This window comes from Grampus griseus, assembly GCF_964374135.1.
Source record: "Grampus griseus genome assembly, chromosome: 21".
NCBI classification, from domain to species: Eukaryota; Metazoa; Chordata; class Mammalia; order Artiodactyla; family Delphinidae; genus Grampus; species Grampus griseus.
The window spans coordinates 9,542,185-9,568,641 of NC_139015.1; the positions used below are offsets into that span (position 1 = coordinate 9,542,185).

Below are 26,457 nucleotides of genomic sequence, written 5' to 3' on the forward strand. Positions count from 1 at the left end.
TTCTTCATCTTACACGTGAAAATGCTTAAGCCAAGATGATAACTGTTAAAATATTTGCGGAATTTAATGGACTTCAGAGCAGGAATTCGTGGCCACGAGAACCACTGGTGTCAGTGTTCACACGGACGACTCTAGGTTTGCATCTGCAGGGAGCCTTTCACTATAACACAGATGCCACCTCAGGTTTAATCTCTTATGGAATCTCTTTTATGCTTAAGAAAAGTGTGACTTGGCCAGTTATATACACATACATACAATATTAAGAATCAACCTTTTTATCATTTTCACCATATGAACAACTATATAGCTTATATTTTTATTACCTGCTGTAAAGTCATTTGGCTTTCACTAGAAGCAGGCCCATGATTTCTATATTGTCTGCCTCTGGCATTTTTCTCCTTAGATTATAACAAATTACTTGGCTCCAACATGATTATAAATACAAGAGCAAATGCAAGCCCTGATACATAGTAGAACCCAATTATAGATAGTAATCTAGACAATCTAGAATATTCTCGTAATTTTTGACTATATGTGCATATACATATATAAAGGCACACATATATACATATGTCTTAATCAGAAACTCTCATATGCTTGCAGTGTATACTTAAGACCCCTCAGCAATTCACAGGTCACCATTTGGGAAACTGGCTTTTTCCTTCCGTGCACCTGAGGCAGAGTGTGAGAGAGGGTTGCCGTTTTTTCTTGCAGCTCAGACCCCCTTCTGCACCTCTCACCACATCCTCTTCTTTACTGTGCATTTCCTCCGCTCTCCAGCTCCAGAGCTGATCAGCGGTCCTTCACACGTGGCAATGCTCCTGTCATATTTGAGGTTCGGCTCTGTCTTTTTGATTACCATCTGGGTACCTATTGGATTACCTCCTGGATGCCCCATTTCAGACCTTATTACCTAACATGCCTCTTACCTTAACCAGACCACAGGAAACCCTGCTTCAGGACACTCATTCTCTTCCCTGTTTTATACTGTTATGGGTGGCCTTCCTCTGGGTTTGCCCTAGCCCTGCAAGTGGGGTCCAGATAACAGAAAGATAGACCATTTTGAGGTAATGGGGATGCGAACTAGGATACTGGTAATGGGAAATGAGAAAAAAGAGAGTGTGAAGTAAACTTTTAAATATTCAGACAATGATTGTCAGTCAACCACATGAGAGCAGTAGGAGGAAAGAACCCTCCTACTTCCTGCTGAATCAAAGGATCTCGCTCGGGGTTCCCTGGTGGCGCAGTGGTTGAGAGTCCGCCTGCCGATGCAGGGGACACGGGTTCGTGCCCCAGTCCGGGAAGATCCCACATGCCGCGGAGCGGCTGGGCCCATGAACCATGGCCGCTGAGCCTGCGCGTCCGGCGCCTGTGCTCCGCAGCGGGAGAGGCCACAACAGTGAGAGGCCGGCGTACCACAAAAAAAAAAAAAAAAAAAAAGGACCTCGCTCGACTTACCGAATTACTGGGAGAACGGTTTACTGAGGCAGTCTGTCAGGACAGCTGTGTGAGGGACAGCTACCAACCTAGGATATGCACAAATCTGGCTTGAGGCGTGGGCAGAGCCCAAGTGGAAATTCAGTAGGCAGCTGGTGATAACGTGGATGTCAAGATATGAGAATCACAAGTCTAAGGCCATAGTTCAAGCCCAGGAATCACTGAGCTTTTTGAAGGGGAAACAAAAAAAAAAAAGAAAAAAGAAAAGCAAAGCAAATGGTGAGATGTTGGAGCCTCTGAGGAGCAGCAGAAAGAAGGAGCCATTGTAAGTTTCGGAGAACAAGTATTTGAAAGAAGTAGGAAACAATAAGAGAAGTGTTTTAAACTTGCAGAGACAAGAAAAATTGCTCCTTTTAAGGCCTTAAATATGAAAAGAAAAAATCCCACATGGATTTTGCACTATTAAAGGAGGCTGCAACAATGGAAATTGGAGTGTCTCTTCCATTTATTTGAAACCAAAATGACAACTCTCTCATGAGATATGTGATAGAAATAAACCAGCTTCCTTCTGATTTACATTTTGCTCTCTTTTAACAAATGTATTAAAAGGAGTTGTTCCTTGCAATTCATATCTTTATTTACAAAAGAAATAAGTAAAAATTGTGTGTATAGATGCGTGCACATAAAGTTAATATTCTGTCGTTTACTGAGTGCCTACATGGTGTCAGTACAGTGCTAATGGTGTTGTACACATTACTTCATGCAGTCGTCACAGTTACCTTTGGGGTGAGTATTATTAGCCTGAGAGCAGTGAAACGAGTCATTAAGTAACTCAGGTCATGGAGCTGGCGAATGCCAGAGGCTAGAGCTGAGTCAGATGTCTGACTTTAAAACCTGTGCTCTCAAACAGAAGGTAAATTTCATGATATGAGGATGTGATCATTGGTCTGGGTTGTCAGACAATATAAAGCTATGTTAGTACAATAAAAAACAAAACAAGCAAAAACACAAGAAACTTTACTCCCTTCAGCTATGCCAAAAGTAAGAAAATTCTCCAGGTCTTGAAAGTTGTATACATTTAGCTAACTGACGTTTAAAAATTATCTGAGGAATATCTGCCATGTAATAGTTATCATGTGGAATTTCTGGATGAATGAATAGATGAATGAATACTGGATTTTAGCAGAAAACTGCCTTCATCCCATAAGCCTGAATTTATAAGTCTATGAGAATTGTTCCATCTATTCTTCATTGAATCAGAAGTGTAAGAATTCCATTTTTAATAGAGTGCCAACCTCTGTTTTGAGCTGTGCCACATAGCCTGATGTTAGGACACTCTAGGATCTAAAACCTACAGCTCGAGGCCAAAAAAGATTCCCAGTTGTTGATCAGACAACATGAAGTGGGACCTTCTTAAGTCCTGGGAATCAGGGTTCACTTGTGCAATAAGCTTCCAGATTTAACAGAAGTAGTTATAAAGCTGTTCTGTTTTGGCCTCCTGGGTCTGAATCCTTTCAAGGTAGGGTTTCCTGTGTGCTTGTAGAATGGATGTCATCTTTCCCATTTAACCTGCCAGAGAAATGTCATTTCATTCGGTGTTCTCTCCAGATGAGAATTGTAAGGAAGCAGGACGCTGGGCACGCTTCAGTGAGTGGCAGAGAAATTAAGGTTTGCAAGAATGAACAAATGATTATTAGAGCGAAATCTCAGAGAAAATGGTGAGGAGACAAGACATTGGCAGGCAATACTCTGAGATCTTGATCGTAAAGGACATTTATTACATTCAGTAATTTGAGCTGAATATTTTGCAAAATACTTAGCAGCCTTCACACTGATACATTGCCTTGGCAAAGCAGTGGCTTTGGAAAGCCAAAGGTTATAATTCAATTATTTTCAATACTTTGTCCAAAATGATGTCCATATGTCTATGTTATTTTGTTTTCCATTTGCAAATTTTTATTATGCTTCTCTCTCTCTCTCTCTCTGTCTCTCTCTCTCTCTCTCTCACACACACACACACACACACACACACACACACACACACTATGTATATTTCAGGTGGTTGAAATAGCTGATCATAAATTTAAGCACAAGAGAAATTTTAGAGCTTGGCTTTTCCCAGAAGTTTGATTTTTATCAGCACTACATTTTCTTTTACTCCTCTGATAATTTCCCATTGCATTCATTGAAGATTTTGATAAAGAAAAAATAACAAAGACAACAACCAAAAAACTGACACTGAACCACAGGTGGCCTGGGCTCCTGTAGAGCAGAAGGTGGTCTCACTTGGGAATCAGGTCCGTTCTCCGGCCCTAGGTGTTACTTTTTCTTGTTGTTGTTGTTTTTTATAAATTTATTTACTTATCTATTTTGGGCTGCATTGGGTCTTCTTTGCTGCACTCGGGCTTTCTCTAGTTGCGGCGAGCGGGGGCTACTCTTCGTTGCAGTGCACCGGCTTCTCATTATGGTGGCTTCTCTTGTGGCGGAGCACGGGCTCTAGGTGTGTGGGCTCAGTAGTTGTGGCTCGTGGGCTCTAGAGCATAGGCTCAGTAGTTGTGGCTTACGGGCTCTAGAGCGCAGGCCCATTAGTTGTGGAACACGGGCTTAGTTGCTCCACGGCATGTGGGATCTTCCTGGACTAGGGCTTAAACCCATTTCCCCTGCATTGGCAGGCAGGTTCTTAACCACTGCACCACCAGGGAAGTCCCCGGCCCCAGGTTTTAAACAAGGTAGCTGTGCTAACCCAGGCAAGTCATTTTATCTTTCTCTTCCTTACCTGTAAATTGTATTTTTATGTAAACTCTTTCAACCAATCCTTCCAGCTTTATCATACTGTGTGTATATTCTCATTGTAATCTGTGGGAAAATCTTTAAATAATCTAAATTTAAAACCCATGATGACTTAAAATCCATAATATCTTAGGTTTTGATTGAGTAAAAGAAGATCCTTAATTTAGTGATTGCAGAGCTTCCCTTTGACAAGAGCGCCTGAATTGGGTGTGTTGTTGGGAATTCCTTCTTATCCCCTTGCATTACTCTGTGTTCCTTACTGTAACTTATTTAACTTGAGAATTGTTTTTGTTTGTTTATCTCGTAGCAGATAAGTCTGGATCAGAGCTAGCAAATTTAAGAAGGAAGTGCTCATATTGACCTCTCCCTCCATCTTACTAGTTTTTAAAAATTTCTTTTTCATTCACACCCCTTTCTTGCCTGACCTTTTCATGTAAAAGCTAGCCTGCGTATCTCTGTAGGACTGAGCCTTCTGTTCTAAGATCTCCCCTTAATTCCTTAGTTCCGCAGACCTGTTTTCTGACAGATAGTTTATAACTAATACATTTTATGACAATGGATGCTTTGATGCTCTTAGCTAAGGTAATATTTGCTGTTTAACAGAATTTCCTGGTGCTTTAAGGAAAATGAGTCTTTGGCGAGTTGGTGGGCGGGAAGACTTAAGCTGGGGGAGGTTTTTGAGACCTGAGGTGGGCCGTTCTTTGCTCTGATTCCTATGAAGTCTCGAAACCAAGGGATCAATATGGTGATACATTTGTGATGGTAGAGATATTATTCTATGCTTTCTTTCTAGGATTAAATAAAGTAGCATTCATCACACTGTTCTCTTGACCACGGCCATATAGTAAGGCGTGTCCATGTGATTAAACTGCATGAGAGCTATCAGACATACCTTCTGGAAAAATAAATTTAAAGATACTGTATTTTGACCCATTTTCCATTGTTTCCCATTCACTCTTAAGACCCTTACAACTTTGGAAATGTGCATACTTATGACACACGTGAGAAATGCAAATATCTAACAGTTTTTATACATCTTTGAGATGAAAAATAGAAAAAGAAAAGAGGAAAATTTCATAATCTGTCAGAATAACCCTGTGCTTCCTTCATTTCTTTTCAGCTGTGTCCTGTGGAATCCCGGAGTCCCCAGGAAACGGCTCATTCACGGGGAATGAGTTCACGTTGGATAGTAAAGTGACCTATGAGTGTAACGAGGGCTTTAAGCTGGACGCCGGTCAACAGGCTACAGCTGTGTGTCAAGAAGATGGATTGTGGAGTAACAGGGGGAAGCCCCCAACGTGTAAAGGTAAGTGTTCTAACGCTCATGCCCGACTTTGCAGATCTAAAGAGGAACAGAACGCGCTGGTGAGAACTCTAGGCTCCAAAGTGCGAGGTCCTCTCCCACAGTGTGTGAGGGCTCGTCTCTGGCAGTGTGGTCATGTTAACGCCAATTTATTCCATATCAGCCACTCTGACCATTTACCATAAGCTCTGCAGTCTTGAAGGTGAGTCATATGGAATCATGTTGGTTCCATCAGCACCTAGACCATGAAATTTACACAGCAAATCCTGACTGTGCTGCCATTTTCACTTTGGAGGGATGCAGTCAAGAGGATATTGAGAAATGAAGCACTCTACACAAAACATTAAGACGTAATTCAACACGAGCTTCCTCTGCATCTCCCATCTCACTGTAAGTTCCGTGAGGTTCAAGGCAACGCCCAGTCTATTTTTTTATCACCCGTTCTGCATAACACACTGATGCTCAATAAATATATCACTGATTTGTGAAGTGGGGTAGGTTTTCTGGAATGCTATTTACAGTATGTAATAATATTCTTAAAAGGGTCAAAAGTTTGGGTTCATTCTCAGACTCGTCTTAAAAAATAATAAGTCCATAACACAAAGCCAAAAAGAACGAAAGTTGACACACACACACGCACACGCACACGTGTACATGCCCACACACACAATTTATACCAAGAGTCTCATTGCTGCTCTACAAAACTGCCTCAAATTGGAAATAATCTAACTGCTTAGTTTCTAAACATTGAAAACTACATAGTATTTTTACATATACAATATTTTTGCTCTTAAGATATTTGCAAAATAGATCTCATGGGCTTCTATTATAATATTAATATATTGACGTTTTTGTGTATAGTGTTTTGGTCATGTTAAAATTATTTGAACATTTTAGGTATGAACATATAAATGTTCACAAAAACTAATCGACTTTCCTCCATACGTTTTATTTTCCTTGCCGTCATTTTAACCTGTTTTTTTCTTTTTTGCAAATAATTATTGCATTCCTGAGAGTCAGTAAGGCACTGTTGAGACAATCCCTACCCCTCAACTCCTGGCAACCACTAATCTTTTTACTGTCTCTATAGTTTTGCCTTTTCCAGACTGTCATATAGTTAGAATCACACAGTAGCCTTTTCGGATTGGCTTCTTTCACTTAGTAATATGCATTTAAGGTTTTGTCATGTCTTTTCATGGCCTGATAGCTCATTTCTTTTTAGCTGAATAATATTCCATTGTCAGATGAACCACCGTTTGTATCCATTTACTTGCTGAGTGACATCTTGGTTGCTTCTAAGTTTTGGCAATTATGAATAAAGCTGCTATAAACATCCGTGTATAGGTTTTTGTGGACATGAGTTTTCAAATCCTTTGGGTAAATACCAAGGAGCATGGTTGCTGGATTATATGATAAGAGTATGTTTAGTTTTGTGAGAAGCTGCCAAACTGACTTCCAAGGTGGCTGCACCATCCTGCATCCCCGCCAGCAGTGATGAGCGTTCCCGTTGCTCCGCACCCTCACCAGCATTTGCTGTTGTCAGTGCTCTGGGTTTTGGCCCTTCTAATAGGTGTGTAGTGGTATCTCCTTGTTTTAGTTTGCATTTCCCTAGTGACATTTGATGTGGAGCATCTTTTCATATGCTTATTTGCCATCTGGAGGCTGGTCTCCAGAATTCCAAAGCAGGTGGTTTACAGCGGCCAATAAGTGGATTGGCGTCATAGACATTCAACACAAGGGTTAACTACATGACAATTGTGAGAAAAAAGAAGCACAGCATAGCTTTTTAAGTCCTGATTTGAGGGTAGAGAAAGAGAGAAGCAGAGTTTCAGAGACAGGGAAGCAGACAACGTGTCTTGGATTCCACCAGTAAAGTGTGTGAGGGCTCTCCTCTGGGCACAGGGCAACCAGGGAGTTGCTCTTAGGGGGAGGCCTGCACACACCCTAACTCATCCCTGCTCTGCCAGGACATCCGCCTGCTCATCTGCACAGGGCCTTAGACAGATGGCCTGATGTAAACACTGTGGGGAGAGGTGACAGACACAGAGGAAGTAACGAGTGTGCCTGGACTGGGGTCAGTTTTTTTTTTTTTTTTTTGCGGTACGCGGGCCCCTCACTGTTGTGGCCTCTCCTGTTGCGGAGCACAGGCTCCGGACGCGCAGGCTCAGCGGCCATGGCTCACGGGCCCAGCCGCTCCGCGGCATGTGGGATCTTCCCAGACCGGGGCATGAACCCGTGTCCCCTGCATCGGCAGGTGGACTCTCAACCACTGCGCCACCAGGGAAGCCCCGGGTCAGTCTTTATGGAGGAGACGGCGCTGCCACAGAGACTGAGCTTGTTCTGGTGGGATGATAGCGATAATCAGAACCACCTTTCTGAACGGTAACTCTAAACATTTGTCTGTGTTACATCATTCAATGATAACAGTAGTCCTCTGGAGAAGGTATTGTTTTCTTCATCTTACTGACTTAATACAAAGTAAGTAACTGAGATATACAAAATTCACAATTTGCAACCAAATACATTTGATTGGTCATGTCATAAAAGCGTCTGGAGAAGTGTTTGGTTATAGTCGAAGGGCCCTGTTGGAGGTCCCCTGCTGCCACCGGTGAAGCTGTGCGGTGATCGTTTGGCTCGGTACTGATGCTTTGGGCGTCACAAAAGCACAGTGGTTGTGACGTTGCCAGGACCTGCCTAGGGATGCGCTGCGCTGTGGTGAGCCAAGGCTGTGCATTCCACTGGCCACAAAGAGGTAGTTTCAGGATTAAATAGATCTCATGGTAAGTGGGGTTAGTGTAAGGAGAGAATATACGAGAGTCCCCACAGTCCTGAGAGACGCCCAGAGATTGCGGCAAAAGAGAACACAGAAGAGAGAACAGGAGCAGAAGCCAGGCCGTGCGTCTGAGGATGCTCTGGGCTACCCACATGCAGGGGGGGATGGAGCTCAGGACAGCAGTCTGGACACTCCCTCAGCCCCTCCTCACTGTCTCTCCTCCTCCCGTCCCACATTTATTACATCGAGTCCCGTCACCTCCACCCAGGAAGCACATCTGCCCACTCAGGTCACTTCCATGCACGCCAAGTCACCTCCACCCACACCCATGAAATGACCCCCACAATCTCCTCTCACAGCAGCCGACTCCTCTTTAAGCATATGAAAATCACAACATGACACTTCGCTGCCTAAATCCTCCCAAGAGTTCTCATGGTGATTAAGATAAAATTCGCAAACTCTTTATTTTGAACTCACTTCTCCAAAAGGCAGATATTATGGAGAACCTGGGAACGTGACCCAGCTGGTGGATGAGTCTGATGACTATTAGACGTTTAGGTGCTCACACCACGTGGCTGGTAGCTCATGTAAGACTAGTCTTGGACCCCTATATCTTCCAGGCTGGATTCCCAAAGCCTTACACAAATTAACCCATTTAATCCTTATGAGGAATGCAGTTTTGGTATCACACATCACTTAGATGCAAACCAGGAGGAGATGGGTTAAGGTGGCCAGACTCACAGACAGAGTCGCCAAGTCAGGATTTGGTTCCAGGAAACCCGAGCAGAGAGCCCTGTTCCTGATCTCTGTGCTGTTCTGCCTCTTGGAATTGATTTCTCTCATGATTTGTCTTATATATTATAAAACCGAGACCAGAGACAGAAAAAAAAGGTGCGTCTTTAATCTAGCATGTAATTCATTCCAAAAAGTATTCAGTAGCTGATGGTCGGGGAGGGAGTCGCCTTTTGTTTGAGGATCGTAGCAGAACCAAATGATTTCAAAGACAACGTATATTTATGTCTAAAATTTTCTGGAAAAATCAGGAATGAGAGGCCTTTGGCAGTTCAAAGGCAAATATTACATCAATTAAGAGAACTACTTCATGTTTAAATAAAGCATAATATTATAGCACGTAAGGTGGCTTAATTTATACATATATTTGATTTTTTTTCTGTTTTAAATGCACATCTAGATGTACAACAGCTTTAAAGTTATAGTGAAAAAAATTAAATAACACAATTGCTTTTTACATACAAATGAGGTTCCCAGGCTGAGAAATATATAGTATGTTCAGTTAAATGATTGTTAAATGGGAAAAATCAATTTGCATTTTAAAACCTTTTTTGATACTGACTGCTACCTGTTCAGTAGGACAGGAAAATATAACGTTTATAATAAAATGAGAAATCGACCTTAAATTTTCTGAGTATCATCTCAAACTTTCAAATATTTTCCCCATTGTTTATTAGACTTTATAAAAGGAAGAAATGGACAGTTCATTAAACTTCCCTGGTGTTCAAAGGCTGGAAAAATCCATTTAATTTTTTGAGGGGGAGTTGTTTTTTTCACTTAATTTAAATTAAAGAAATTGAGCCAAGTAAGCATAAAACTTTACCTCTGAGTCAAAAAATTTGGTTACTATTAACTTCTGAGATGTATATTTCCGAAAGGCCAATTCCTATGTTGGTATGACAGTTTCATAAGTTTCTTTACCAACTGAATAATATGTAGATCAGTACACTGAACCTCAAGAGATAAGAAACACTTCAGCTTTGATAAGTAGTAAATGGAAATGGTAAATAAACTTAGCTCATTTCACCCTCGGGTTTACTAAAATGAAGGTGGTAATAAATAACTGTTTCCGTTTGAATACGGTCCACAGTCGTACAAATCTCCAAGGCAGATGTGTGAGCCTCGTTTCTTTTCATTTTAATTATTTACTGAGACTGGATTTGGATCATTGAAGACATGAGCCATAATAGAGCCGTAATAAAGCAAGGGAGAGTTATTGGTACAAATGTCCCATGTCTACTAGTTGGACAAATGATGAGTAGATATGTATCACGTCCTCTGCATTCAGGAGAAAACAAAACCATTAAGATTACCTTCCAACAACAAACAAAATCAACATTGAAATCCCAATATGTAGAGGCCTTTTTCTTTTGCAGTTAAAGCTATTAGAGAAGCAAGTTTGTCGTTAATAATTTATTAAGGACCTACTATGCCCTGCGCTCCATGAGTACTTTTAAGTGATTAACTGCAATGTGTATACGTTTCAGGAAAGAAGGAGCAAGTTAAAATAATATGAAATAGCTTTATATAACCTGTAAATAGCCCAATCATAGAACATCTGAGATTACACATAAATTATCTGTCTATTTACACATATGTATGTCTGTACTCATCTACATGTAATATATTTATAGATATAATCATATACAATACACATGTACATGTGCATACATACATAAGTAAATTATACACATACATATTTTCATATGTGCTTGCATATATGTGTGTTTGTATTATAATATTATACAAATGTTGGGGATATATATTTATCCCCTTAGTCCCTCAAAAAATAGCCTTACAGTACTTATGTTTCTTTATTAACTATTTCTATTTTCATGGTATAGTTCAGGTTATTCTTTTCATTTAACACCCGGACCAGAGTCATTTAATCATAAATCATATTGTTAAACCACAGTGTTATGAGACCAATTATGCACCAGCATTGTTGAGTTTCTCTCTGTGCCAGGCACTGTGCAGAGCGTTTCACATGGGTTCCATCTTTGAGTCCCTGTAACAAACTCGAAGCACTGTTACTATTGCCATCCCGTAGGTAGGAGCTACTGACCAGAGGCGTGAGTGACCACCCAGGGCTGCAGGGAGGCCCATGGCAGAGTCAGGCCCTCTGCCGCCGGCCCCGTGGCGCTTGACCACTGTGTCCTGCACGTGCAGCTGCCGTTAAGGGTCCTTCTTGCCTATACTGTGCATTGACAAGAGATTTCAGTTAAGATGTTAGCAAAGCTGATGAAGGAAGGCCAGGCCACCCCGATCTAAATGCATAGTCATCGTGCAAACTACAAATGCATTTCTGAAGGTACATAGTAAAGCTCAAAAATAAGTGTGAGATGTGAGACACTTACCTCTGTCTTCCAAGGCTGCGATCAGCTCTGAAAATACAGCCTAGACCAAAGGGTGGTTTAATTCCTCAGCCGGCAAGACGGGCGGGTGACCCAGGGGGAAGTGCCCCTCCGCGCCATCCAACCCTGTCCGCAGCCTGCCGAGATCTGCCCCTGTGCCGGGGAACGGAGCACCTCAGGGTCAGGTGTTCATGGATTCCGGGTGCCGCACGACCCCCACGAAGCGGTGAGTGGCTTGGTGAGCGCCGGCCGGGTCCACCTCCTGGCCGTCCGAGGCATCACTTTGCAGGGCGGGCTTGTGCTGCTCCCGCTTTCTGGGAGCATCAGATGGTGACAAACCTCACTGTCGTACGTCCTGTGGGGACAAAGTGTTTTAAGGCTGTAGATCACAATTGTGCAAACTTTTGACGTCTTTGGGGATTGTAGTGCTTTGGGGGAGTTAAGCTATTTAAAGGACCCAGAGTCTGTCATTTCAGATGTGTTTTTGGTTCATTATTTTCAGGGCCCACTATATAATCTTCCCATCTCTTTTATTTTATTTCACTTCCAAAGATTGAACACGAGTTCATCCAGCTTTCTGTATTTTAGTTAGAATTGTGAACTGAGGGCTCCCCTTGGCTGCCCGATAAATATGAGAAAGTAAAGTTTGAACAGAACACTTGAAGAACGGTAGATACAGGGTTTGTGGTACTGAGGTTCTCTGTGGCCGCTAAGCACAGGACTGCATGAGTTATCCCTCTCCACGTTTCATCTCTAACGAACAGAAGCTGCTCAAGGGTGGGCGTAACTTTGGTTCATGGTGGAACTTTATAAAGATTTGTGACTGAAAGGATGAATGAGTGAGTGAGACTCTCTGTGACGCGGTCTGACGTTATTTAACTTTCTCTCCCTCTTTTCCTTGTTTATTCTTCTGCCAAGCACCTGACAGCCGCTCAGTGCAGGGCCATGGCCTCTGGGGACAAGAGCTGCGTGGAGGCCCCTCCTCTTTAAGGCCCCTTGGAAGACCATTTATTACTAGTTTGAACGAAGACATAATGAACTAAAGCTACTTGCAGTGAAGTTAGTTCCGAAAACGCCCCCAAGTCAGAAAGGCAAGCTCACTGTGGGATTCCCTCTCTCATTCTCTTTCTACAGACACACAGACACTCGGATTGGAAGTACTGTTTTCATCCTTTCCAGGGCTTGGTTTAGACTCATTTTGTGTAATTATAAAATCAGCCATGTTATGCAATTTTAGAAATAGATTTCTTATGGAACCTAGATTATAGAATTTGCAAAAAAATTCTGAACAGTATTTGCCACTTAGTATCACTGAGTGGATGAGGTTACTTCAATGTGGGTCTTGTTGAAATGAGGTTTCACGGCTGGTGTTTGGGCTTCGTTCGCTATTTCAGTGTCCCGTGATCCGACTCTGATAGTGTATATTTATTGTCTGACCCCAGAAGCAAAATGACAAGGAGCCCAGGGCAGAAAAATATGTCCGATCTCATAAGGGCTTGGAAACGTCACAAGTGGAAAAGGTAGTCATCACAAGAATAAGCAGGAGTCTGGCAATCCCAGGATGCTGGGAAGATAAGTGTTATGAGAGTCTAGGTTCAGTCAAGAGTCTTGGAGGAGAAGGAACCAGGAGTTCTAAAGTCTCCTGACTTTTTAAGCCTGTGCCTCTGAAATGCTGATGTCTCTCAGGTGAGCCTGTAAGTTACACCCTAGAAGTTTACTTCAAAACTCTATCCGTCTACCTACTCTTATTCTAAATAACTCATAGCTAATTATGCTAATCATTTGGCTAAGCTCTGAGGTAAAAACATTCATTTAAAAAGAATGTTTACCTTTAAGAATTCCAGGATCTCAACCCAGCCCTTGTGGAAGCATTTCCTCACAGGGAATGCTTGTTGAAGTTAGACGGCATGGAATGCATTGAAGTCAGCACGGTGCGCTGGGTTTCCCCGCTTTATGCTCCTTATTTACCGAAGCCAAAGCAGCTTGTTCTTCCGCTTCCCATGCACCAGAACTAAGACTAGCTGTGCCCTTCCCCAGCCAGTGATGCAGACGTTAATGGCACACTGAAAGCTGCGCTAGGTTGTGAATGCAAGTAGCTCTGAGGCTGGCTGAATCATTTTACTCCAATGGCGTCGGCTCATAATTTTATCAATCTAATTAAATGTGCTTGAACTAAACGGTAATAAAAAGCACTTACCCACATTGAGTGTGATGGGGGAATAGCTGCATTGCAAAGAAAAGACAGTTGCATCCCTGCATCTTGGGGCTGATTAGAATATCACAGAGATTTATGAGCAGTATCTGTAATTTATGAGAGGGAGGCCAAAGGGCTTTATTTATGGTGGCAATGCTGTCATTGTCTGAATATCTTATACAAAACAACCGTTAGCCTGTCTGGTTTGCTACTGACAGGATGACTAATAAATCAGGATCGCTCACGGTAAAATGAAGAGCCAACCTCTCTCAAGTAAAATGTGAAATATTTTGTGTTGTCTGTGAAACATTCACAAGATGGAGAAACTGCATCCTTTCTGCAAAGAAACTTTATTGTCTGTGCTTTCAGTAAGTCTGATCTGAGGAGGAGTATTTAGGGATTTTTAATACAAAACTGTGTCGTCACCCGAGTCAGCCCTTAGTTCTGTTAACCATGCGACTTGGGAATGGTCATCCGCACATCTTCTCTTGAATTTTTTGAAATAGAAGAAAATTATTCCATTAGAGTTGTTGTGTTTTTTTTAAGGTGATAGAAGATAATCTATATTTCTGTTTTAAAAAGTTAGGAATATGAGGTAAACTGGCAGACGGAGCAGTCTGTCGACTCAGCTGAACCTGCTTGTTATGGAGAACGTTTAATTTCACTACACCGGACCCTGCGATAGATTCACTTACAACTGTCACAAGTACTGGTTTATAACATTTATGTAAGCAAAACGCTTTCTTTTGCTACATGTTCCAAATGGACCGGTATTTTAAAACGTTCTTTAAAAACTGTCATTACTTATATATTGGTGTGCCCAGAGTTCTCACTGATTTCATTGGTGCCAGTTGTTTTAGTCATGTACAGAATAAGTGCGGTTGTCAAGCTGTGGAGGAAATGGCAGCCTCAGAGATGCACAGGTCGGGGTTCTAACCGTGGGGGGGGCCCAGCTTACTGGCTGCTCCATGAAATACAAGTAACAGGACCGCCCATGCCCTCTCTCCCCGTATTGTTGTGAGGGTCACTCAGTGTAAAATTATATATACATTTATATAGACAATGTGAAAAGGGTGTTTTTTTAATTAATTAATTTATTTTTATAAATTTATTTATTTATTTTTGTCTGCATTGGGTCTTTGTTGCTGCACGCGGGCTTTCTCTAGTGGTGGCGAGCGGGGGCTGCTCTTCGTTGCGGTGCACGGGCTTCTCATTGCGGTGGCTGGTCTTGTTGTGGAGCACGGGCTCTAGGCACGCAGGCTTCAGTAGTTGTGGCACGCAGGCTCAGTAGTTGTGGCTCGTGGGCTCTAGAGCGCAGCCTCAGTAGTTGTGGCTCACGGGCTTAGTTGCTCCGTGGCATGTGGCATCTTCCCGGACCAGGGATCGAATACATGTCCCTGGCATTGGCAGGCGGATTCTTAACCCCTGCGCCACCAGGGAAGTCCCAGGGTGTTTATTTTTGAAAACACTAAACAAATACAAGCCGGTGGAAGCAGCAGTACTAGTAGCCACCCGTGACTTCAGGCAACTGGGCAGGTGCACAGGGAAAACCCTGAATTCTAGTGTGAGAGGTTTTTGTTAGGAAGAATGAAGTGTTTTCTCTAAACTGTCAGCGCAGTGGCGTGCAGGCTGCTTTGCTGCCTCTGACGGTAACTCAGCTTTGCCTTTGTGAGTCCTGAGGGAGGCGCACACGGTCACTGCGGCTGCGTCTGAGGGGCAGGGCCGGCCCTGGACAGAGCAAGAGCCCTGCAGACGCAGATTCCAGGGCCCTGCCCCCTCCCTGGCGGCCCCCGCGCATTCCCGTCTTCCTCCAGTGATGACCCCCTTGAATCTCTGCTCTGGTTCTCGCTCAGCCTCATGTAGTCTATCATTCCACTCATTTTTCAGATTTGCCTTATTCTGTTATGTCTGATGTCATGAAATGAAAACGTCTCTATCAAGTAAAATATTCAGTTCTATGTACACACTCATTGCAGCTCCCTAAGTGTGGTATATACCTGCTTTCCTCCTGTAGCCTGGGTTTTTGTTCTCTTTTCTTTTTTTTTCCCCTCAAAGTATTGATGTTGTGGGAAGAAATTTTAAAAAATAAGAATCCAACAGAAGCACTCCAGTTTTCCTAAATAATCCCCTGTTAAACTTGTATGCACTGATTTATATAATCTTTTATATTTATGTGTTGTATTTATACAATAATATGGATATATACATACATAATTTGTATATGTGTATATGTGTGTGTGTTTATATATGTGTGTGTATGTACATAGGTGTGTGATGTGTGTGTGTACATATATTTTTGTGTCACAAGGCAGCAGATTCTTTCACTGGCACTTAGTTTAACTGTTTCAAGTTTTGTTCTGAAAAAAATTTTTTTCAACTTTCACTTTTTTCCAGCCTATTTTTTAAAATTTATTTTTTTATTTTTAAAATGTATTATTCTCTCTTGAAATACAATGCTCTCAGTGGTCATCAGGCCATCACTTGATTGGTTTTGCTCTGGCCATTAATAATGTGTAGAAAACCTGGAAACTACAGAGAAGAGTAAAAGAAGAAGAAGGCATCTGTACTCTCACTGGCCACAGACACCCCATCGACCCTCCTCACATGCATCCCTCTTGGGTTTTTTTCACCACTGAGGTCTGAAGCCCACGTTCCAGGGAATCCCGGGATTGTGTCCTTGTGTGTGTGTGTGGGGGGGGGAGAGGTCCTGGTGCATGTACCATGCTTTCTCCCGCTCACATACATGCACAGCAGAAGCCACAGTCCTCTGGGCTCATACGGGGCTTCTCCCTCAGAGCATCCTTTCAGAGAAAGCCTTCACTGTGAGCATGTTGAGTCTCTCATTGATCCAATCGAGAACGATTTGCTGTAACATATGACTTAAGATTGAGTATGTGTCATACTGGGGGAAGGAAGGGTGCTCCCCCGAAAGAGAGCTGGGTGCAGGAAGCAGGGGGCAGCCGGCAGTGCACCTGGTGGAACAGGTGTGGTGGGGAGAGTCACAGCAGTTGTGTCTTGGCAGGTGGCAGAGGCTGGACTCTCCAGAGCCTTGTCTGCAGTGACCTCAAACCGGGGAAGCGTAACCCTAAGGTATGCAAGTTGTTTCCAGGATCTGTCAGAGGGGAAAGTGAAAGGAGACCTATTTCCAAACCCGAAACCTCCATATTCACTCTTCCTTCAGATCCAGCTGCCCGAGCAGACTCTCCAGCACAGGGCGTGCCTCCTCTCAATCCTTCTCAAACTTCTTCACAGAGAGAGGCCTGACTCACACACAGCGCATTTCCACAGCACACCTGATACCCTGGTTTTATTATACAGGCACAGGCTTTAAAATGGGGTGGTGTTGGTCCAAGGGAAGACAGACCAATGGCAGAGAACACAGAGCCCAGGACCATATTGGTTGATATTTCGGCAAAGGTGACGCTGCAGCCCAATGAGGGAAAAGACAGAGATCTTTTCAGTAAATGGCTCAACTGGATATTCATATGGGAAAGTGAATCTGGATCCCCGCCCCACAGCATAGACAAAATCAAGGCAAGATGATTATAGGCTAAAGGTGAAAGGTGGGACATAAAGCTTCTATGAAAATACAGCTTCCCCTTTTCCACCAGCCCACCTGCATGAGCCTGGGTCAGGTAAAGACTTTGCAAGCTCACAAAAAAACCTGATAACAAAGGAAAAAGTAGATATATTGGACTGCATTAAGTTTCAGTACCGTTATTCTTCAAAACATATGTTTGAGAGCCTGATAAAGGCAAACTTAAAAAGGGTAAAGATATTTGAAGAATGTGTATCAAACAAAGATTGTGTAAAGAGTTCCAGTGAGAAAAATGCAGAATATCAAATAGATGCCACTACATCCCACATCAGAATGTATAACTTTATAGAATAAAAGGACAGGAGACCTGGCATCAACAGAAATGTTAAGTCACTGGAACTCTTAATACATTGCTGGTAAAGGTGGTAAGTTGACACATTCTCTTTGGGAAAACGTTTGGTAGCATGTCCTAAAGCTGAAAATATCTTATGAGCCAGTAGTCCCTCCCTAGAAATATACCTACAGGTTTGCGTAAGGATATTCACCTAAGGACATGCTCAAAGCTGCGGTTTGTAAAAGCCAAAAATGTGAGACAACCCCAATGGCCATCAGTAAGGAATGGATACGTTGATCGTATATATTTATACAATGGAGCACATGTAGAGATACAAATAAGCACTCTAGCTCCATGGCTTAACATGGGTTAATTTCAAAAGTATAATACTGACGTCAGAAGTAAAAGAGCACGTGGCTCCACTCACATGGGGTTAAAACAGGTCCCACCATCTACAGTGTGTAGATGGTCACTAATGTCATTAGAAGTTGGTCCACCATCTACAGTGTGTAGATGGTCACTAATGTCATTAGAAGTTGGTCCACCATCTACAGTGTGTAGATGGTCACTAATGTCATTAGAAGTTGGTCCACCATCTACAGTGTGTAGATGGTCACTAATGTCATTAGAAGTTGGTCCACCATCTACAGTGTGTAGATGGTCACTAATGTCATTAGAAGTTGGTTCACATTCTTTCTCCCCCTGAGTGAAGTGTGCATGCTGGGCAGGGGGGGTGTGCCTGGTGGCGAGAGTGTGTGTGCAGTTCTAGTTCTCGATGTGGTTGCTGGTCAGGTGGGGGTGTGTTTATTACATAAAAGTGTACTTAACTGTATAATAGCAATTTGTGCACTTTCTATTTACATGTTTCAATACAAATTTACCTGAATATCTAAAAAAAAGGAAGAAACCAACAACACCAACAAAACCAGAAAACAAAATAAATAACACAAAACCCTCCAGAGCACCAAATTGAGGAAAGAGTCCCAAGCGCTGGTGCAGATGTAGACAAAGCCAGTGGCTTTCTGTTTACAGGTCTAGTGGATTCTAACTCCTCGTTTCCAGGACAATTTAAACAGTTTCTATCAAACGATTTTTGATAGTGGTGATATTTGGTGTATAACTAAGTATGAGTGAGAGATATCGCTGTAACAAAACAATTTCCCTTACCATTTCCTTGTTTACGTTAAACTTTCTTAACATAAATCAAATACCTGTAATAAAAATCTATAAAAAGTAAAAATTAGTAATAAAATCAATACCAAACCTAGTGTCTTTCTAATAATCAGTAATGCATGAACAGTAAAAAAGCCTTATCTATGTCATTCATTAACTGGTGTATTCCCAAAGAAATGCTACTTTTTGTGCTTAAAATAGATGAAAAATTATTGTATTGTTAATCAATCATACATTGATAATAAAATGACAGTACAATTTGCTATTGATAAATATAATAGGATTATTCATAAAGGAGTTTAAACATAAAACATATTAGAATAAGTTTCTGTGGGAATTCTAGAATGGATAGTTCAAGGAGAACACAGAATAGAACCAATTTTAGCAGTAGTCATGTATTTCTATTGAATCAATATTCAAAAGTATAATATCAAATAATATCAAATGTGGTATTATTCTCTTGGATCTGAGTAAAAGTGATGTTTTTCTTTAAGGTATAAATATTTACCATACTTTGCATATAATACTATCAATTTATCTGAGCTTCTGAGGGAAACTTTTGGGTTTTTAATGAAGAAGTGGAGTGAGATTAATATCTTTATGAAATTCCTTTAAGGACATGCAGGTGGAGTTAAGAGCTCGACTTGCAGGTGGGGGGAGGCAGTGGCTGGAGGAGTTGGGGGGTGAGGGAGCACAGTGACTCGGGGTTGGGGGGTGAGCACATGAGAACAGTTTTCAGGTTCTGACTTGGGGGGCTGGGCTGTCCCCCAGAATGCAGTCAGGAGATCATGTAGGCATGTGGGGCGTGCAGAATGTTCTGGGTCTCTTCCCCCTACACAAAGCCCCTAGAGCTGGTACAAGGAAGACTATGGCTTCCTTGTTCCCGGGGCCAAGCAACAAAGCGCATTCTCTGTGGCAGCTTGACCGGCAGGACGCAGCAGGGCTGATCCTTTTATGGGGACTGTTTGCCTTGTTCTTTTATGAGTGCAGACCTGCATGTAGTAAAACTCACCAAGTGGGGATCTACTGACCACAGTTTGGAGGGATTGGTCTTCTCCTGTCATCTTGGTTCACATAACTTGCATTTTACCACCCAAATAAACATCATAGGTCATTCAAACTCAGACATTTCTGTATGGTCTCCCCCTTGGGGCAGCTTTGAAAATATCAAATAAAATCACATCTGCAGAAATTTCTGGAAAGCTCCACCCTTCCCCTCTCTTCCTTTAGTAGGCCAAGGTAGACTTTAGATATTTATTCCAGTTCTCATTTTTCTTTTTACTCTCAATTTCTACCCATATGCTTTTATTGCCTCAGTTTCTTTGTGTTTTTTGTTGCTGTTGCTGTTGTGTTTTGTTTTTGCTGCCATAGCACTTTTTTTGGGGGGGGGCATGTTTCTCTTCAAAGCACACACACAGACTAGAATGTCACCAGCACCTACTTTGTCAGACATTATTCTCAAAAAAAAAAACTGTAAAAAGACATAATGTTTACAATAAAAGAACTTAGAGCCTAGCAGGGAGACAGAGATGCAAGCAAACAATTAAACCAGAATCAGATAATTAAAAGGAAACCAAATTCTATTTTCATAAAGAAAGAGGTGAGGACACGGGGAGGGGGCAGGGTAAGCTGGGACGAAGTGAGAGAGTGGCATGGACGTATATACACTACCAAATGTAAAATAGCTAGCTAGTGGGAAGCAGCCGCATAGCACAGGGAGATCAGCTCGGTGCTTTGTGACCACCTAGAGAGGTGGGAGAGGGAGGGTGGGAGGGAGACGCAAGAGGAAGGAGATACGGGGATGTATGTATATGTATAGCCGATTCACTTTGTTGTACAGCAGAAACGAACACACCATTGTAAAGCAATTATACTCCAATAAAGATGTTAAATTTTTTTTTTTTTTTGTGGTACGCGGGCTTCTCATTGTTGTGGCCTCTCCCGTTGTGGAGCACAGGCTCCGGACGCGCAGGCTCAGCGCGGCATGTGGGATCTTCCTGGACCGGGGCACGAACCCGTGACCCCTGCATTGGCAGGCGGACTCTCAACCACTGCGCCACCAGGGAAGCCCTCCCTCCCCCCAAATTTTTTAAATAAAATAAAGAAAGAGGTAATCACGCAGAATTTGGAAACCACTGCTGTGGATGATATTAGCGGAAGAAAACTTCTGATTCCACTGTGTAAGCCAACATTGAAACCTTCTTGGCAGAAACAGAGTTTATAAAAGATAGTTCAGTGATTAAAAACCATCAAGTTAATTCTAGAAACACAGCTTTGAAGAAATGGATTTTATTTGAAAATTTAAATTAGATTTTTAAAAATTTATTTATTATTATTTTTGGCTGCGTTGGGTCTTCGTTGCTGCACGCGGGCTTTCTCTAGTTGCGGCGAGCAGGGGCTACTCTTTGTTGCGGTGCGTGGGCTTCTCGTTGCAGTGGCTTCTCTTGTTGCGGAGCACGGGCTGTAGGCGTGCGGGCTTCAGTAGTTGTGGCTCGTGGGCTCTAGGCGCATGGGCTCAGTAGTTGTGGCACACGGGCTTAGTTGCTCCGCGGCATGTGGGATCTTCCCGGACCGGGGCTCGAAGCTGTGTCCCCTGCATTGGCAGGCGGATTCTTAACCACTGCGCCACCAGAGGAGTCCCAGATTTTATTTGAAATATGCAGCAGGATTGAAATTGAGTTATGAATTTGTCAGTTGAAAGACATTAAAGTCTTTTCAGAAATGGCAATCATGCCTGAAATTCTAAAGGTAATCTGGTTAGAAAAAAAAATTATTTATATCACTAGGTAAAACACTTGACTATCCATATAAATTTTGGATAATTGTTTTACCTAAAAAATACATGAGAACTAGATCTAAGGATTATTTTTAAATTAGAAAATTCTTTTCACATTTTAAACCTTGTTGATATTATTATTGCAATAATACCAAAAAGGCCTATTTTTTCTGTTTATTTGCACATAGTAATGGTAAAATTACCAAGAGAAGATTAAATGGGATTTTTGTAACATTTTGGATATGTCTGATTCAATTATAATGAACTTGCATAGAATTTATAAGTAAAATGTATTTATTAATATTATTCTGAAAAAAAAAAAGTGGTCTCTTTAGCTAATTCTTCCAGGATCAATAAATGAATCAATCTGGTCAACTTTGTGGGTAGCCGACTGTGAAGGTTATTAGCCGATGTAGCTTCATATTTAGGGAAGTAGAGTTCTAGTTCCTAACATTGTAAAATGAATTTTAAATATTACTGTACTCTTCAGAAAATATATAAACTCACATATATCAAACCTTGCATATATTTTCAGCATTGTCATAAATTACTTAAATCCACTCCGGTAGTATTGTACTACGGCTACTGCTATTACTACTGTTATTAAAAGTGTTGCTACTGCTCTTTATTAAGTAGCTACTGTAATTCTAGTTCACCTCCTAAGGACATGAATAGATTCTCTCCTTTAAGATTCGTTAACCACTTTTCTGTATAGTATTAGTGTGTGTGCATGTGGATTTTGTGTGCCAGTAAATCCAGTAATAGAGCGTATTACGTAGGGAGGAAGGGAATGAGGGCATCTGATTTTCTTGGTCTAAGCTGGTTTTCAGTTACTCAATTACCATTTCAAGTTTCTCAGAGGATAGAGACAAATTAGAAGTAAGATTTTTCTATTCATGCCTACATTTACCTGATGATCATTTTCAATGAACCTCGAGACTTTGTGGAAGTGATTTATCCCTTTACATGTAATCCCACTGCAAGATTTCCAGTGCACTTGCCATGAGGCTGTGGAATGCATTTGGCATATGGGATCGTTTTTGTGTGGCTATGTGGGTAGTAGAGAAAACAGCAAATAACAGGTGATGGCATCTCTTCTGTACAGCACGGTGAGTTTCATACAGGAGGCCTTTACCATGGAAAGCAGGCCTGGTCTGACCCCTTGAGAACAAAGTGATGATGTTAAGTGTGTTTCTTTCCAGCGGTCACTTGCCCTGGCATTGAAGCCCAGCTCTCAGAACATGTCACCTGGAGACTGGTGACAGGATCCCTGAATGAGTATGGAGCCCAGGTGGTGCTGAGCTGCAGCCCCGGGTATTACCTGGAGGGCCAGAGGCTGGTGCAGTGCCACGCCAACGGCACGTGGAGCATAGGGGCGGAGAGGCCGAGATGCAGAGGTGAGTAACAGGTGTGCTCCTGACCTCGAGGCCATCCTGAATCACTGACAGCGATGACATCCACCTTTTAAGGGACTGTAATCTATTGTCCTATAGATAAACAGTGTAACCCGGTGGCATTTCTTTTCATTACAACAATGAACGTGTATATATATATTTTTTTTTCGGTACGCGGGCCTCTCACTGTTGTGGCCTCTGCCGTTGCGGAGCACAGGCTCCGGACGCGCAGGCTCAGCGGCTATGGCTCACGGGCCCAGCCGCTCCGCGGCATGTGGGATCTTCCCGGACCGGGGCATGAACCCGTGTCCCCTGCATCGGCAGGCGGACTCCCAACCACTGCGCCACCAGGGAAGCCCATGAACGTGTATTTTTGTCTGACGTACTTAAATATATGACCCCTGCATTAAGTGTTAAATGCTGTCTTTTTCTTGTTGACAATCATATTTTACAAATGTTGAAATATTAGAATACTCGATATTTCAAATCAGCTCAAAAACAAATCCAGGCCTGTATTTTAAAAGATCAATCTTATTCCATGCACTAACTATTCAGACCTTTTAATTAGGATCTTGGGAATGTGTGTATTTATGCTAAGGATATTGTGTTCTCAAATAATGACTGTCTTGAAAAGGGAGATTATTATTCTCGTAGGTACAAGATAAGCAGTTAAGCCTCTGAGTGGGTTTCATAATAACTATGAATAAATAGAAAAATGTAACGATATTAGCATTGTTCAGAGCACTGTTTGATTCAGACATATTTAATATACAACCTTTAGTGGGACTGTTCACAGGAAATTATCATGCACAAAAACAAGCAGTTAGACTAGTGTCATATTTATAAAATACACAGCTTAGTAAGAAAAAACCAGAAGAAAAATGGAAAAAGGACAAAAGAAATAATGCTTCACTGTCTGTGATAATCATTCTAATTCCACTTTTAATGGAACAAACGGTAATGCAGCTCCCACTAAAGCTCTTCACCAGCATCACAAAGGCGAATCAGGAAGGGTCAGGACCTCTGCGAGCTCATAATCCAAGTGGGCAGCACCCCCAGGCCCTGGACAGCTCTGCCTGAAGCTTATTTATTAATGGTTCCCAAATCATTCCCCAAAGTGTCCTGGTTTGACTGTTGTCTGGTCACTGAATTGGTACTGAATTTCTCCATGTTAGAGTCTGAATTAGTGAGCTCGCTCCTTCCCACATCTGTCCCCACCAGGAAGCTCAAGATGTGACTTGGAGACTCAGTCCTTCAGTGCATAAGGAGCACATTTTTGTGAGCCCAATCTGCCACTCTGTGGTGGCTTTTTCACAGAATAAACACCAGGTCTACATTTTATTGGAACTGAACCAATAGAATCTTCAAATGTATTGTCATCCAAATCATTGTTACAGCTAAGGAGCTGTATTTTTATTTATTTTGTTGTTTGCCTATGTTTTATCTAAGAATGGCCCAGTCCACAGGATCTCCTGGATCTAACTGTTTGGGTTACCTACCTGCTTAGGGGCTGGAAATGTTAGGAGCTCCCACTCGGCTTGTCCAGTTAGCTCCAGATGAAGAGATGACCTTTGACCACCTTCTAAGCGTATCCATAACAACTATGAAGTCAGCTGGGATAGTCGCCACTTCTTGAAGAGTTTGTGTTATTCTGACTCTAGGATATTCCACCATGTCCATAGACAGAGCCCAGGTATCCAGGGGTGAAGAGGACAGGAGACCTTAGTCTCACTTTGAAACTGTTAGCTCGGCAGTCACCCATCTTTGAGGAGGAATGACTATCAATGGTTATCCCTCAAGAAACAAGAAAGCAAAATTAAAATTCCATGTCTGGGGATGCCCATATAACCCCCCAACACGAGGACTGTGTAAAAGCTGGAGCCTGTTGCAATTTTCTTGTTATGTGTATTTATTTTTTGACTTACTGCTTTAAAAATTAAGGAAAATGTTTATCACAGAAATTCATGAATCCAAAAGAAATCATCTTTGCATTTAAAATGTTATACACACGGACCTAGAGAGCCACATTGGAATTTTGCTGTATTATAGATATCCAAAGAACATTGTCTGACTTCTGACCTGTACCTCTTTTCTAACTGCTTAGTTCAGAGTTCTCTTAAGTTAGACCTGGGTCAAGCTGTGGAGCCGGCAGGCTGGTCTTTGATGGCCTTCTCTTTGTATTGATAACTGGGGCTCTGCCTGGGTGGATCATACAGTATCGTGGGAGTATTTATCCTTCAGACTGCACACTTCATCTGTACCATAGGAGACCCCGGAGTGGACATTCTTATTCCATTCTGTGTTGGTGTGGACACTGGTCATCACTTAGAATGACCTAAATGTGAATTTTCTTGAAAATATACTCACAAGTAAGTGTCCAGCCTGCATTAAATAACTCATGTGACACTGACTACCCCAGGGACAATGATTTCACATGGACATTTTCACTTTGAGCGAGGCCTTCTTTCTGGCTTGATCCATGTACCTTGGCACTCTCTCTCGGCCTACTAATCCAATTCCAGATTCTGGTCTACATGGCATGCCTTCACATACTTAAAAATAGCTATCATATGTCCTCTGAACCTTTTCTTCACGATTGGCAGCACTGCCCCATTCCCATGTGTGTCATGTCATGTATTCGCTGCTCCTGTCTAACTGCATATTCACAAGGTTTTTTCCAGGGAGAACATGTTTGAAATTACCTACTTTTGACCTTATTTATTTGTCACATTCACAAATAATATCTGTATTGCTGACAATAACATCCATAATCCTGTTGACTTCACAGGTTTGAGAAATGAACTGTCTCAATATGATTTCTTTTTCAAAGTAGAGGATTTCAACATGACTATAACTGTAGAATTGAAGGAAAGAGGCTTTTCAGGGGGGTGAAGCAAAGCTTAGAATCCACAATAATAATGAGAAAATACTACAGTATCAACAGTAAATTGGGCAGAGCTGGGGGCACTCTGAGTGTCTTCAGCTGAGCATCCTCTGCCCAAGACACACATCCTCTGTGCAAGACACACTGAGAATTCAGAGGAGACAGTTGACTGTGCGTATGAACATATATTTAACAGAAGAGAAAACAGCAAACTTACTGACTTTATTCTTGAAAACTTGATGGGAGAAAAGAACACGGAAATAAAGCTTTCCCTTGGATGTTTGACACAGGTTTTTGTTTGTTTGTTTTTTAGGGGAGAGGGGTTTTCCCTTTCAATTAGGGGAGCTTTTCAGATGGGTGCTGCCTACCTCATTAACATGTTGGGTTTACTGCCAATCAAATCTCTACGACCGAGACCCCATTATCCAGCTGCTGAAAAGCTAATATTTGTTCCATTAGTTCTTCTTTATAGTCTAGTGAACCTTAGTAGCGGACAAGCCTAAAATAGTTCCGTCACCAGGATATTTTGAACAGAGGCTAAAAGAATAGAAGAGAGTCAGCCTTTCTGCTAGTCCACCATTAACGGTGTGTCAAGACTTCTGAGAGGAGGTGTGCTCAGACCTCACTGCTATTTCACACTTCCTACTAAAAGCTGAGGTTTCAAAACACGGTCCAATGATCCTGAATGGCTACAAGTGGATCTTTAAATATCATA

General features: G+C 42.1%; 1 protein-coding gene across 1 annotated transcript in view; it reads left to right on the top strand.

Moving 5' to 3' along the window:
* Positions 1 to 26,457, top strand: part of CSMD1 (CUB and Sushi multiple domains 1) — a gene marked incomplete at its 3' end in the record, with an annotated part of 1,748,580 nt that overhangs the window by 1,662,265 nt on the left and 59,858 nt on the right. Inside the window, exons 50-51 of the mRNA XM_082680517.1 lie at positions 5,348 to 5,533; positions 22,667 to 22,861. Of these exons, the coding sequence (XP_082536643.1) occupies positions 5,348 to 5,533; positions 22,667 to 22,861 (381 nt within the window). The remainder of the gene's footprint in view (positions 1 to 5,347; positions 5,534 to 22,666; positions 22,862 to 26,457) is intronic.